This window comes from Serinus canaria, chromosome 2, assembly GCF_022539315.1.
Source record: "Serinus canaria isolate serCan28SL12 chromosome 2, serCan2020, whole genome shotgun sequence".
NCBI lineage: Eukaryota > Metazoa > Chordata > Aves > Passeriformes > Fringillidae > Serinus > Serinus canaria.
The window spans coordinates 147,725,827-147,741,231 of NC_066315.1; the positions used below are offsets into that span (position 1 = coordinate 147,725,827).

At 42.0% G+C, this 15,405-nt stretch overlaps 1 protein-coding gene across 1 annotated transcript in view; it reads left to right on the forward strand.

The window, feature by feature from the left end:
- The first annotated feature begins 1,225 nt into the window (after positions 1–1,225).
- The window catches only part of DENND3 (DENN domain containing 3), a 32,175-nt gene continuing 17,995 nt past the window's right edge, over positions 1,226–15,405 (forward strand). The window contains exons 1-5 of the mRNA XM_009090835.4: positions 1,226–1,409; positions 7,268–7,541; positions 8,093–8,208; positions 8,721–8,860; positions 14,181–14,292. Coding sequence (XP_009089083.2) covers positions 1,326–1,409; positions 7,268–7,541; positions 8,093–8,208; positions 8,721–8,860; positions 14,181–14,292 — 726 coding nt within the window. The 5' untranslated portion in view covers positions 1,226–1,325. The remainder of the gene's footprint in view (positions 1,410–7,267; positions 7,542–8,092; positions 8,209–8,720; positions 8,861–14,180; positions 14,293–15,405) is intronic.

Sequence of the window (15,405 nt, forward strand, 5' to 3'; positions counted from 1 at the left end):
GATGAAACTTTATCTCGCACCTCGAGTTTCAGAGAAACCGATCTCTGGTTTCGGGTACTTTATGCTCCGGTCCCGGAGGAATTACATTCTCTCAGTGCAGATCTGCACAGAGCCAATACATACGGAGTGACTCATGGTGTATTTAGATTAAGCAGCTCAAGAAGAAACCTCGGAGTTCCCTGTGCTGTGCCGCTGCTGCTCCAGAGGGGAAACACGGCGCAGCCTGCACCGGCTCTGTGCTTACAGCCCGTGGAAACTGTGACCTGTGGTAAAGTAAAGAGAAAACTCCCGTGTAGTGGCAGTGATAGTCCTGATGAGGTGACACAGTCCTGCTGAGTCACCTGCAGCAAACAGAAGGGAATGGCTGTGCTCCACAAGGAGCCAGACCATGACATCACCCACATCTGACAGGGTGACAGGCAGCCCTGAGGCACCTCAGGCCGTGCTGGCCAACAGCCCCACGAGGAAAACAACCCGTGGAGAAAAATTAACTCGACCTTGAGTCGGGAAGTGTCTTTCGCAGGGGCTGTCCCGGTGAGACACTGAAACAAGGTAAGGAAAGAATGACGGAATGGTTTGGGTTGGAAGAGAACTTGGAAGATCATCCAGTTGCAAGTCCCTGCCATGGGCAGGGAGCAGCTTCCACTAGGGCAGGCTGGTCAGAACCCCATCCAGCCTCGTCTGGAACACATTCAAGAGATGGAGCAATTAAGTCCTTACCTTGTTGCTTAAAACTAGCAAATGTTATAGTCCTTTGTTATGTCAACGTGGAAATCGCGTGACTGTAAATCACAAACCCCATCACTAGTTTTTAACAGGACCAGAGGAATCTCAGCCGCTCAGCCCTGCCCTCAGTCCCTCAGCCCTGAGCTCCTCAGCCCCTCAGCTCTCAGCTTTCAGCCCCTCAGCCCAAAGCCCATCATCCTCCAGCACTTCATCCTCGCTCACAACTCCCAGCCCCTTAGCTCCCACCTCTTATCTTCCATCCCTCAATCCTGAGCCCTCAACATCTCAGACCGAAGCACCTCAGCTCCCGGCCCTCCGGCCCTCCGCCCCCTCAGGGCCCTCACTCCAAAGCCCCGCCCCCGCCCGGCCCACCGCACATCCTACCATTATGATTGGTCACAGCTCCTTAGAGTGACAGGATTATAGCCAATCAAAATGCGTAGAGTATGACCGGCGGGGAGGGTTCCCGTGTGCGGCCCGGGCGCTCCTCCTCACCTCGCGGGGCGGGACCGGGCGGCGCTGAGGGCGGGAAGGCGCCGCTGTCCCGAGGGAAGGAGCCGCTGCCCGCAGGGAAGGAGCCGCCCTGTCCCGGCTGTGCCATGGAGGACGTGCTGCCCTCGGGCCTGCTGGAGATCTGTCTGCTGGTCGGTGCGCCCACAGAGCGGGTGCGGGCGCTGCTCCAGGTGAGCGGGGTTCGGGCGGGCCGTGCCAGTGCGTTTGAGGCTGGGTTTGTCAGCGTGTGGAGCTGAAATGTCCCGACAGAAAGTTATTTTGACAGGCGAACGTCAGCAAAACAGGGAGAATTTGGTAGCGGTGTGAGGTAGCTGCACTTTTCCAAAGGTCTGAGTTTAGATGGAGAACTCACTGTAGGCTTATATAAGCAGGGACAGCAAAACACTTAACGATGCGGTTTTTACTGGGTGTTACTGCACGACCTGTCTCCGCTGGAGAGAAAAGCAAAAGAATAAAGGCTGGTCACTCTTATCCTCAGGAAAACACGAGGTCTAAATCCCTGTGAGCTCAAGTGCTCTGAGTTTGGCGTGACCTGAACCACTTGGATACGGCAGGAGCTGGTGCTTCGGTTACTGCTTTGAATACGTGGTTTATAATTTGTTTATTATTTTCACATGCGGGCTCACAATGACAGCGCTCTCCTCCTGGTTCTGCTCAATTCGAGTGTGCTGATGGGTTTGTTCCGTACCTACGAGCTGCACCGCAGTGGGAAGAGCAGTGGTGCCAGCACGTGCAAAAAAAAGGCCAGACAGCTCCCAGGGATCTCAGTTGCTCTGCTTGAACTTGAATTTGATTGTGCTCTAATAGCTTTAGATAAAGAAGTCTTTGTTGGGCTTGCTACTTGTTCACTGGCTCAGGAGACGGCTTTTGCTGATGTCAGCTTCTTAAGTGATAACAGCCAAGCAGAGGTTCACATTCCAGGATCTCATTCGTGTGTACCTTCAGAATGGGAAAATACTTCCTAAATGTCAGCACCAGACTTTTGAAATCTGTGTGTACGTGGTGTTTTATCAGAAGTGTGAGAAGTGAACCGAAAGGAAAGGGAATTTCTTATTCATTCCAGTTTGCTTAGTTCTCACTGCTTTCTGAAAAAAACCCCTGTGGGGCAACAAATAAGAAATTTGCTACAGAAAGCAGAAGCTGTTCTGATATTCTGATCATACTGCAGGTTCTGAATTGTTTCTTTGCTCCCGATACAAAAAGGTATCAGAAAACAAAGTAGTCCTTTCTTTTGTCAATATGAACTTCAGTAAAGTCCATGCAAACTGTTGCATCACCGGGTTTTCAGTCACTGTCTTAGGGAAAGCTTGCAGATTTACTCCACTTCCTTTTCCTTCTGCAGCACTATCTACATGAGGAGAGTGGAATATGTTTTATGGCTAATTTTAGTGATTGTAAAAAGAAAAGACTTTACTGAGAGAAGATAACATTCTAAATGAAAGAAGTGGATCTCTGATGATATTTACAGATTAAACAGTGGGTAAAATTCTAGATAGTGCTTCAAATCGTGGTCTTCACAGTGTGTTGGTGCATTCTTAACTGCAGTAAACATGGAGTGATAAAGCAAATGAAGTCAGTGGGACAATGATATAACCCACCCCCAGAGTAAGAAAAGTTTTGTATGACTGACCTGTTGTCAATGGGGACTCCAGGAAAAAAAAAGTAGTTTTCCACTGAAGCTCCTGAAAAAGAAATTTCTGGGCTGTCATCCATTTCTTATTCTTATTGCCAAGAAAATTGTCACTCTTTCCATTTGAAAAGATCTAAGGCTGCTATTTTCAGCTAGAGATTTCTTTCTTAGCGCTGGAAGTGTGTATTTTGTAAGAATAAAATGAACAGAAGTGATGCTTCTTTTCCCTACGTTATCTACAGCTATAAAGCTGAGTTTTGGTTTGGCAAGCATGTGCAAGCTGTCTGTGACATGTCTCAGATCTTCAACAGGTTCCATCAGTGGGTTCTTTATCTGCCCACCCCACTCAGTGGTACAGAGCTGTCTCGTGCTATCTGGCCCTGCTGATGCAGAACATTTTTCACCAAAACAATTTTTTCTGCTTCTGTAATGCCTCCCTGGCTGTCAAGGTGCCTGAAAGAAATGAGGTGTGATCAGATTGAGCATCAGTCAGCAGTGTGTGCTTCTTGCAGTGAAATGCACCTGGAAAAGCCCTAGAAGTGAATCCATGGAAATCCTGGGAATCAACAAAGCCAAGTGCAAGGTGCTGCCCCTAAGTCAAGGCAGTCCCTGCTGTTGGTACAGACTGGGTGATGCAGGGAGCCCTGCCAGGGAGGACTTGGGAGTGCTGGTGGATGAGAGGTTGGACATGCCCTGGCCATGTGCACTTGCAGCCCAGAAAGCCAAACATGTCCTGGGCTGTATCCAAAGCAGTGTGGGCAGCAGGTGAGGGAGGAGATTCAACCCCTCTGCACTACCTGGAGTGCTAATCCAGCTCTGGGGTCCTAAGCACAGGAAAGACATGGAGCTCTTGTGGTTGGGTCCAGAGGAGGGCCGCAAAGATTATTAGAGGAGCACTTCTCATATGAGAAAAGGCTGAGAGAGTTGAGGCTGTATGGCTTGGAGAAGAAAAGGCTCTGGGGTCACCTTATTGTGGATTTTCAGTACCTGAAGGGTTTCCAAGAGAGCTGGAGAGGGACTTCTGACAAGGCATGGAGTGATAGAATGGGAGGAACAGCTTTAACTGATAGAGGGCAGGGTTAGATTAGATATTAGGGAGAATTTTACTCTGACGGTGGTGAGGCCCTGGCACAGTTTGCTCAGGGAAGCTGTGGATGCACCATCCCTGGAAGTGCTCAAGGTCAAATTGGGTGGGGCTTTGGGTGGCTCAGTCTAGTGGGAGATGCCCCTGTCCATGGCAGGAGGATTCAAATGAGATGATAATTGAAGGTTCCTCCCAACCCAAGCTGTTGTGTGATTGTCTTATAAGTAACTGTGCAGTGGCCTGCATCATCAGGACTGTGGCTCACAGGCAAAGGGAAGGGATTATTGCTGTTATTGTTATTACTCAAAACCCTTGGGTTCACATCTGAAATATTGTCTGACATTTGGGTACCTTTATACTGGAGAGCTGCTGGCAATCAAGAGTGAGACCAGAAGCAGCTGTGCTGAGGGCTGGGGGATAAGGGAGACAGAATCTCCTTCCCAAGGGACTTCTGAAACTTGACTGGATGAAACCCAATGCAACCAGACCTAATGTCAGCCTTATCATTAGTTTGAGCGAAGTGTTGCACAAGAATCTGCAGAGATCATCGCACAATTGTTTGGGTTGGAAGGGACCTTAAAGATCACCCAGTTCTGATGCCCCTGCTGTGAGGCAGGAACACCTTCCACTGAACCAGCTTGTTCAGAGCTCCATCCAGCCTGACTTTGGACGCTTGCAGAGATGGAGCATCCACAGCTTCTCTGGGCAACCTGTTCCAGTGCCTCACCACCCTCACAATAAAGAATTTTTTACTAATATCTAATCTAATAATGCCCTCTGTTGGTTCAAAGCCATTCACTTTTGTCCTGTTTGTCCTGCCCAATCTAATTTTTCTGAGGCTTCATACTTTCCCTGTCTAATTATTTGTTAAAGAAACCAGTTCTTTCATGACATTCAAAGTGAAATTAACTTCTTCCGTGATGGGAAGAGGAGAATGAGGTCAAGGAAACACCAGATAGCTGAAGTCATGCTCTGATTTGTGGTTTCAACACACTACTGTTTGTGTCTAAATAGTGCAGTCATTGTAAAAGTCTGTCTTTTATCAGTGTCCTTTACAGCAGTGCTGTTACAGAAACACCATCAAGTGGGGATGGAGTGAAATCCCCACTGCTGTTGCTAAGAAGCTGTGTATGATGCAAGGAGATTTGGTGGCAAAAAGCTACAAAAGGGAAGTATTTCAAAGTGAAGAAATAACACTAGCAGCAGAAAAGTTGTTCAAATGTTCAAAGAATAGCAGAAACAAGTGAATATTGTTCTGTTGCTGCCTCTTCACTATCCCTGAACTCATGGAGTAAGAAAATGTGACTTTGGCCAAGACATTAATATGGGCTGACTCAAATGCTGGAGACTGAGTCAGTGGGTCAGTGACAGTGCTGACAGAGCTGTTCTGTAGGGAAAAGTGGTGTTTAATGTCTCTGTAGTAGTTCAAGACATCAAGGATCTGCCATTTCAGGAGCTGTTAGGCTGTGAGGCCATTAAACTGCTGGCTGCCATCCAGCACTTCGGAGCACAGAGATGCCTCAGTTTAAGTCACGGATTGCCCTGTCAAAGCAACTCTGTGTGAAAACCTCAGCAGGGCAAATCTGCCAAGTTGAAAATGCTGCTGCTGGAGTACTGTCTGTGTTTTTCTTGCATAACAGCCTCAGGGCTGAGCCTTAATTCTTAATTTCCTCCTGAAATATTTAGCTGTGTGTTAGTTTGAGAGTGATAATGGTGAATTTATCTGTGTTTCCAGTTTTTTCACTACCTTTGTTAGCTGCCAACTAAGGAAGTAACACTTGACGTTCCTAGCATGTGAGGATGTGGCACTCAGTACCCCAAATCATGATATGCTTTTTAAAGTCACTACTATCTTTTGACTATCCCACTGGATACTTACCTGAACTTTTCCACTCCAATTTACTTCTAGTTCAGGCTCTTTGTTCATTAAAAAGTGTGTTTTTTCACTTCTTATTTTTAGTGAAGTAGTTTCTTTAGCATATCCTGTTATAAACAGAGTTTAGTTTATGGAATTTAAGAGACCATAACTAACATGTCATGAAGCATTCCTTTACATTTTTCCTATGATGCTCAAATGTGGAAAAGAAAACTATTAGTGGACATATCTGCTGGGATGTAAGAGCTGAGACTTCTGTCTCAAAACCTGGACAGTGGAAGATTGGCAACAGAGCTTTCTATGTTGTAGTTTTTTTTTCTTTTTCTTTTTTTTTTTTTTTTTTTTCCCCCATAGGGAAATGATGGGTGAGGCCAGCGCTGGTTCTCAGGGAGCATCTTGCATCATATCTGGTGATAAAAGCAGCATGTATGCTTTACCTCTTCTGACTTTGAAGATGTTTGCAAAAAGTTAAAAACAAAACAACTTTTTACCACAGTGGGGCTCGCCTTTCCTGTTTCCAAATATCCGTTGGTTAAACAAAGCGTTTGCTTGTTTTTTTAACCGTGGAGGAAGAATTGAAATTGCAATGAAGTAATTGGAAATGCAGCTACTTGGCTTGACTGTATGGTCAAGAATACAAAAAGTGCTCCACAGTATGAGGAAATCTCTCTGATCACTTCCTGCCCAGCTTGTCATTGCAGGGCAGTGAGGGCTTTCAGGCCAGTCATACTTTGTAAAGCTGCCTACAAAAATGTTGTAATTTCATACATGCTCTTGGGATGCCTGTTACACTGAGTGATCAGTATATGGAGGGATTCTCATGGCTTCAGTGTCTTACAGTTGTATTTATTGTAACAACGCTTGTAGTTTTTAATTGTTCTTTGTTAATTGCCTTATAAAATTAAGTGTTGTCTTGTGAAAGTCTGTGTTTGTGTTGTTTAGGGTTTGGTTTTGGTTTTTTTAAGGTGCATATTATTTGTTCTGAGTTGAAAGAAAGCTTTTCCTGAAGTCAAACAATGACTTATCTAAGAGGCTCAGCTGTTTCTGTTTCTTTTCATTTATTTACTGCCCATTTTTTTGTTGCTGTTGCCAGTGTTTATTTTAAATATAGTTTAAGTATATCTTAACACTGAAAAGGAGGAAATATGGTATTTGATATCTGTTAGTTTCTTTTGCCAAAGACATAATACTGATATGGGACATTTTGAATGATGGATTCCTTGCCTGCTAAAAATGCCCATTTTCCTTGCATTAACTTGCATAAAGCAAAAACTTAAAAGGAAAAATCAATTATTTAGGAAGCAGAAAAATATATTTGACACCCACAATTTTAGGGGTAGAAGAAAACCAAGGTAAAAATTACGAAAAAAAACCCCCACATATCAGGATAAGTGTCATCTTAGAGTTTGGTTTTTTTTGTTGTTTTTTTTTTCTATAGGGCACTCAAAGAAAACTCAGAAATCTTCCTCCCCTTGATCCAGAAGTTCTTTCAGTATTTGTGCCTCCGTTTATCAGCAGAGATGATGTTCAGATGATTTATGCTGGTAATAACTTGAGCAAAAGCAAACGCCGCTCCTTCCGAAAGAAAAAAGAGAGACCCAGGGTTGAAAATGGCAAGGGCCTCAACGGGGAGCAGAAAGCACCTGACACAGAAGATGTGACAGTTCCAAAGGACATTGATCTTATTGCTTTGCCACAGCTCTGCTTCCCAGGTACATCAGGGTTCACACTTCTTGTTGAGAACTGTAAATATTAATGTAAATATTTCTTGACCCATAATTCAGCCCTTAATTTTTAGCCCTTGTTGGTAAATCTTGGTTTGAGTGAAGTGCAAATGTGCACACACTTGAAAAATTATTTTTCACCCCAAAATTGCTGAGTACTCTCTCACTTTATATTTTGATATTTTGATATGCCTGAAGTAGTGAATATTTCCTCCAGGTTTAATTGGAGAAATTTTAATATGTATGTCATTATTGAAGACCTTTTTAATATCTTGTGGAAAAAAGTTATTTAAACCCATTTCTTGTATTTTGCCTCTGAAAATGCAGAGTAATTTCATTTTTGCTTCTTCAGTAATGTGCAGCTTACAACCTCTGTAACAACCCTTACTTCAAATGGACTGTATATTACATTTTAATCCCTTAAAATGAAGCATTTCTCTTGAAATGAAGTGGCAGTGTGCAGTATTTGTCATGAATTGTCTTTCACACAACGGTAGTTCAATATATGATTAAAAATATGGTTGCTGCCTTCATTTCAGGAGGACTTTATGTAACTTCTGAATTAAAAGAGGACCACATCCATTTCCTGGTCTTCACTGACGTCTGTGGTAACAGAACATATGGAGTTGTTGCGCAGTACTACCAATCTATGCAAGTATGTTATTTAACTCGTTCTTCTATTAAAATTTATTAAAATATATAAAAGCAAAACACTTCGAAAATAATGTGAGATTTAATTTGTCAAATTCGTTAACAGGTGTATTTTTATGTTAGGAGGAGTACAGGACAAATCATACTTTTATGTTGCCATTTTAAATGAAGTACTTTGGAACACACTGCATTGGGAAAAATTGTTATGGACTCTATTTAGGAGATTTGGATATTGAGGAGCAGACTTTATCCCCTGGGTGTTTTTTTGATAAAGAGTGTTCTTTCCAAACAATGAAAGATGTTCCTTCTAAATACATTTTGTGCTGAAATTCTCTTGAATACATGTTGTTTAAGTTTCGTAGGCTGACAATTTTCTGAAGACCTAAAGGGAGATAGACATCAAAATCCCTTTGAACTATAGAGGGAATTGGATATCACATCTCTAAAGTTCTCAAGAAAATATCTGCCATAAATTCATGATTAACATAAAGTCATTAATGTGCAGTTTTCTTGCAGGATGGCTCCACCTCCTCAAATGGGCAGGGCCCTTGGGAATCCGTGCAAACTGGGAAGGTGCCTGCCTGCTTTGTACCCTGTGCTGTTTGTGTTATATCCAGATACCCATATTTTAGTGCCCTCAAGGATTGTCTCTCTTGGTAAGATTTTCTCTCCTGTGTGTTTCTGCTGGAAATGACTGCAGGTTTTTAATACCTGAATTTGCTTGATGTGATCAGGAGAGCTGTGTGATGCTAAAGCAGTGGTTAGTTTTATGTTAAGGTTGTGGGGGAGAAGAAAAGAAGACATGCTATGTCAATGCTGCCCAGACAGTAAGTGGAAATTCTGAATACCAAGGGTATTAGTTATGATGTTGTCTTCATTTTCTTTGGGGGTTTTTGCTAATGTGTAGGGAATGGATATTTTACAGATGTTATTGGCTTTTGTTTGGAGTGGTTTTTTCCACTCTTATAAAAATTGCTTTCAAAGCACAAAAAGCTTTTTATAAAGCACCAAATAAATGTCATAAGAACGTGAACATATGTATTAATAAGCAGTTAATGACACATTAGGGAAATAATCCAAGTCATTTGAGGAAGTAGAGTGGTTACTTGGATGTTGTAGAGCTAGGAAAGAAATTCTTATGATACACTGGTTAGAAACAGTCAAATACTCTGCAGTGTAGATGATGTAAAAGCTAAGTGAACATGGATCTATATTATTATTAAGTAATTTCTCTTATTTTGAGGTTACTTTACTGTTAAATTGTTAAGATCTATTTGCATCTATTTTGGATTAAAACCTTCTCACATCAGGGAACGTGCCTGGGTACATGGGCCATTACTGTGTGTCTTCACTTGCAGACCTGTTGTCCAAAGGCAGAAGAGGTTTTCTTCACTAAATTTCAGTCAAGGTTTCTAGAGTCAAATCTGAATTCAGTTGCAGGTGTTTGCTTCTTGTACATAGGCTGAAAGATGTTGGGGTTCTAGGTTGGAGCTTGAGTCTTCCCCTTTGTTCTGCTGTTGCTCATACCCCAAGCAGATGAGCAAGGGAGCACTTCCTGGGTGCCAGCTGAGGTGCATCCCCAGCCCCTCTCCTGTCTCCAGCCCAAATGAGACCTGAGCACTCATTTCCCCAGCCCATGCACCACTTCTTCCCTGTGCTGTGGATTTGGATCTTCTTGGAGTGCTGACTGGCTTTCCCTGGGCTGCATGAAGAGAGCCCTGGAGGAGTAAAGCAGTGCCTTCCTCCTGGGCATTTTAGACATTGACTCCAAAAGGCTGTGAGATCAGAAATTAGTCACTGTAGCAGCCCTTTTAAGGGCATGTACCTCTGCTCTGTCATTTTTAAAGCATTAGTGAAGGGGTTTAATGTGGACAAGGCACTTCAACATAATGGAAACAGGGTGTGCACAGGTCAGTGTGAAATCAAAATAAATGTTCAGTGAAATAAAAAGGAAGTGTTTGTTTTCCTTTCTCCTTTCCTGCCCAGATCACTCCCCCCCCTCCCTTTATATTTAAGTGAATTACATCAGCCCTTGGTATTGCAGGAACTGATTCACTGCTGCCTTTTATAAGTCTCAAATCTCAAGTTGTGCTAATCTGCATATGGAACCCTTCCAGCTGCGACTACACCTGTGGCTACTGTTTCCATCCAGCTTTTATAGTGGGGTTCCTGCTGCTTTTCTACTGTGAGCTCAGCCTGTGAGAGGACTTACCTCACACCAGCTTTCCACTGGGTGGGAAATGGATTCAGTTTGACAGTTACAGTGCTCATCAGTGGTTTATGTAGAGTATTCATAAATGAGTAATTTCTTCTCTGAAGTGAGGCATCTCTGAGCTGGGAGAAGCAGTCAATTAGCAAATGGATTTTAAAAGAGCCCACTGAGGGAGAAGTGGGAAAATCTTCAGGACAGCCATGGAAAATTCCAGCTGTTGTGAAAGTCTTTCTAGTTCTTGTATCTATTTAGAGGAGACAGTAACCAGATAGAATTACCCCTCTAGATCTGCCTCTGCCTCTGGCTGGGTGTTTTAAACTTAATAACTATTTAAACATTATAATGAAACACCTCTGCCTTGATCTCATATTGTAGGGTTTGGCACCTATTTAAAGCATTAATGTCTACAGATGGCTTTTCTCTTTTGAGTCTGTATTGGTTTCTGAGAGGAGTTCAGTTGATCTGTCCAATCTGAGCTTCAAGTGATTTGTAAATATGTGAATAATTATAGGGAAGTTCAACAGGACAATAACTTTCCATGCTAGTCTTGTGTGTTGTCTTGGTCTTTTAACTGGGGAGTTTTTCACACAGCTGCACTGCTCTTCCCCTTTTTGCTGTTGTGTCTGTGAGATGGGAGTGTGTGCAACTGAAGGGGGGTGAATGCCAGTAACAGAGCTGAATTTGGTGTTGGCATTTCCCACAGTGCTGTAAACTTAACTGATTAGGTTTCCATTAAATTTTATTCTATTTTTTTAAATTTTCTTTTTCTTGATAGTATTTAATGGCTCATTTCAGAATGTCTGCCCTTCTGGTTTCAGCGGTTTTGGAGTTTTTTTTTTTAGAAAAAGTGTTTCACTGTGCTAGAGTACACTAGGGTGGAGGGGAGGAAAGGGGTGGAGAGGTACAGGTTTTCCTTATTTTGGTTGTACTACTGAAATGTTTCCATGTGGCATGAAACAGCTGCTGGGCTGTGTGGCTGTTCTGAATGCAACGTAAACAATTGCAGCCAAGACCTCTATGAGATATTTTGAGTGTAGTGCCCTGTACAGCTGCAGATGTTCAGACTTTTTGGGACATTACAAAGCACTGACATTATGTTTCTGTAAACCAGAAAGGGACTTACTGTGTGTCATCAGGTGACCAATGAGTTAATAATCTAATTAAGTGTTCTCGTTGCTTGAATGTACTCAGGTAGCAGTGCCTCTTATACTTAACAAATAATAACACCTTCAACAGCACACTTGTATCCTTGGTATGCTGCAGAGCTGTTTTGCAGGATGCTTCAACTGATTAATCATTCTCCAGGCAGGAGTTCTGAAAGCATTTGCTGGTGGACCTCAAGCCACCTATTTCTAGTGTGTAGCCCTTTCATTGTGTTACCTAGTGCAAGAATGCTGTTGCTCCTGAAGATCTGATGTTGAAGTGGCATTTAAAGGGGTTCTGCTTCCATCCAGGATGATTTTTTGCAGCAAAAGGTTACTTTTTCCTCTAGAATTCTGTGCATAGATTATTTTCTTCGGTACCTAAGTGCACAGAATTGCTTATAGTGAGGTGGAACTTGTTTTTCGTCAGAACAATCATCAGAAGTATTTTTTAATGTAAGTATTCCTAGATAAAGTCCTGGTTCCTAAACTTTTTCAAGTGGCAGAGTAAAAATCACAACTGAAAACTGAACCAAGCTGAGATGCATAGGCTACATCAAGCTATAAATCCAGGTAGGTGCTTTGAACTGCAAGGGAATCTGCAAGCTGTCATCATCATAATGAAGGTCTTTGTATTCTATTAATTTTGTAACTAATTTCCATATTGCTAGCACTCAATGCTTCCAAATCCAGAACATTTTGTGTGGGGTGTGTCTGCCTTTCTCCAGAGCAAGCAGATGTGCACCTAAATGGTTTCACAGCACCATTGTGACTGTTGGATTATTCTACATTTTTTGAAAAGGTTCAGTTTAACTTGAGAGGTTTTGGCACTTTGCACATGTAGTATTACCTCAATCTGTTATACTGCATGAAAAGTGAAATATTCCTGGCAGTAATCTCCTGGATGAGCTCCTGTCTTGGATGGATGAATAGGCTCCATTCAAACAGTAAATCTTCCAGCCTCTGTGTTCGTCCTTTCAGCTGCCTTGAGAAAAGGTGGGAGTGTGCAAATATCTCCCTGCACTGAGGCAGTACAAAGGGCCTATTCTGAGCTACTCTTGCTTTCTGAAACACCTGTCTGTGGACAGTTAATAGCAGTAATGAAAGGTTCATAAACTCCTTAGCTCTCCACTTGAGTGTTTCAGAGATTACTTCATTTATTTCTGCAGACGTTTGCAGTGCAGAGCTGTCAGCTGCTGTTAAGCTGCATTAATGGGGCACCATGTCCTGAACAGGGAACTCTGAGTCTCCTCTCTGTACATCTGCTGCTTTCTCTGTCATGTTGTGTCTGTTGTGACATTTACTGTCTTGGTAAGAGCTTTTTGTCTCAAAGGAAAGGAAAAAAAAAAAAAAAAAAGGCAGGTCTGCTTACTCTGTTTGGCCAAATCTGAGACATCACTAATTGTGACAGAGTATTTGTTTAAATGATTGGTTCAACTGTCTGATTTTCTTTGATAATTCTTAAATTCCCCTTTCTCTGCACCCCTGAAGAGCTGATGGACTTTTTAGGAATATTTATGTAACAGCCCAGGGCTTTCTTCAAATAGGAAAATAGTGAATTTAAATATTTCATTTGAAAGGCCAGTAATATATAACAGAATATGTTTGGTTTTTTCTTGAATCAAAATGATGTACACAAATGTGGTGTCCTGGACACTTATATATCTCTTAACCTATTCACTTGCTTCCTTCCTGAAGAGCAAGTGTTCTTCTGTAGGAAGCCAGTAAAGCTGCAAATTGAAGTAAAACCTCCAGGGAGAAGAAAACCGTATTCAGTTCCTAGTTTCTATATATATAGATTTGCAAGCCTAGATTTCTGATTTTGTAAATATTTGGGGTTTTTGCTATAAATGTGCAAGTGAATCTTCTACTGAACAAAACACCCTTTGTGTGACCACAAATACCTAACCTGGTAATTGATACATTTCAGAAATGCTGTGGGAATTAGTAGTTTTCAGTCTTGATTGTGTGTATATTAAAATGTAACAGAATTTATTTGGTGTACAATATAAAGCATGTGACCTTTGCTAGGGTAATACAGTTAAAAACCAGAAATATTTAGCAGGTTTGTACAAATGTTCTGATTCTTGGTGTGGGCAGGAGTGGCAGCAAAGAGCAGCGTTCATACAGGCCTAAGCCTTATGCTAACTATGGCACTTGCTTCACATTCCTCTGCAGTCAAACTCAGGTCTTCAACCTCTTTTTCCTCTGGTGCTGTTTTCCATCTCTGAGCTGGTGTCTGATGCTTGGGATGGAGGAGCAAAAAGTGTTGATGCTGTGGGTGTTGGTTCCTCAAGCAGTCTTTTGAAGACACTTGCTGTAGCTACACCTCACCATCTCACCTCACACATGGTTTCCTTTGGCCATCAAGCCACTGTGCTGTGTCCCCTGATGGATATAATGCAGCAGTATTTTATGCATGGGAGTACAAAAAACTCTGCTTCTGACACAGAAGCATCATTAAAATTTAATGAAGCTGCTCAAGTATCTAATAAATTAGAAATTAATTAGTTGAAATAATAGCTTCATTACTCCTAATAATTTTTTCTAGATTATCAGCAGAAAGAGTTTTTGTGTTTGCATGTTACTATTGATAAGTAATTTCCTATCATTTAATTACAGCTTACTAGTGCAGCTACGACCTTTGAGGGATTTAGATGTCGAGGAGCACATAAAAGAATTTGCAGCAAAGCTGTTTTTAATCCCCAGCCCCCCACCAGGATCACTCCACTTGGTAATTATTCCTCTGAATTTCATAATGATTTTAACATTATGTCTTCTAAGGTACTAAGGTGCTGTTTTTAATAACCTGGGTGACATTCATGAGTGTCAGGTCAGAGATTACTTGGTGATGTGAAACTGATGTCAATACCTGTGCTTTAAAAATCAGGCTATGCATTATTAGTAGAGAAGAGAACAGTGTGACCAGGATTCAGGCTGGAGTGCTGGCATACCAGTCATATTCTTTAGTTTTCAATACTCCTCTGGGAAGGCTTTGCTCATGCCAGCTATTTGTGGTGTGAGATGATGCCTGGGCAGGTCAGGGAGCAGCAGAACAGTGTGCAGTGGATGAAATCTTGAGTTGGCTGCTGCCTGGATAAGACCAAGCTGAGAGGGGAAACTCACATCAACATTTGTATTCAGTGCTGTGTATTTGTTCCTTTCTGACCCTTCCCAAGTTCCAGCCAGATGTCAACTGGGTCAGTGATTTCAGCACACACTGTTAGCTACTGCAGTGGCTTCTAGGGAAGCAGAACTTCAGCCAAGGGCTCTTCCTTAGCTGCTTTCCTTGACCCTGGGATGAGGGGTTAGGAGGGGAGGAAAAATAGCATAGCTGGAAAATATCTGGGTGTTTGGCTAAACCAGCTGTGAGTGCTGAAATGTGCAGCACGTGCGGGACCTGACCCCCAGAGATTTGAGCTGAAGTATCTGAAACACAGAGAGACCTCATTCCTTTTGGCTTGTTTTATTTTCTTAGCATGACAACCTATGCTTATGTATTTTGTTCATATTTTTTGCTGTTTCCCGTATGAATTTTATCAATAGTTTTGGTTTCCCTGTTGTATCTACAAATATAAATTCCATTATTTTGTTATGCTTATATTTATTTTGTTATGCTTATATTTGCATTTATTATGCTAGAATAAAGCAAGTTTAATTATGTTACAAGATGTTTTAAAAAAATGTACTGGCCAATCACTCTATGAGAATGAGAGGAGACAAGAACACATTAATCTTTCAAACTACTCATTATGTCTTAATATTTTCCTCTCTTTTTATTTTACTTTTCTGCAGTTTGCAAATACCTGTCTTCTTGCTCTGAAATAAAGTTAATATTTTGTAGTTG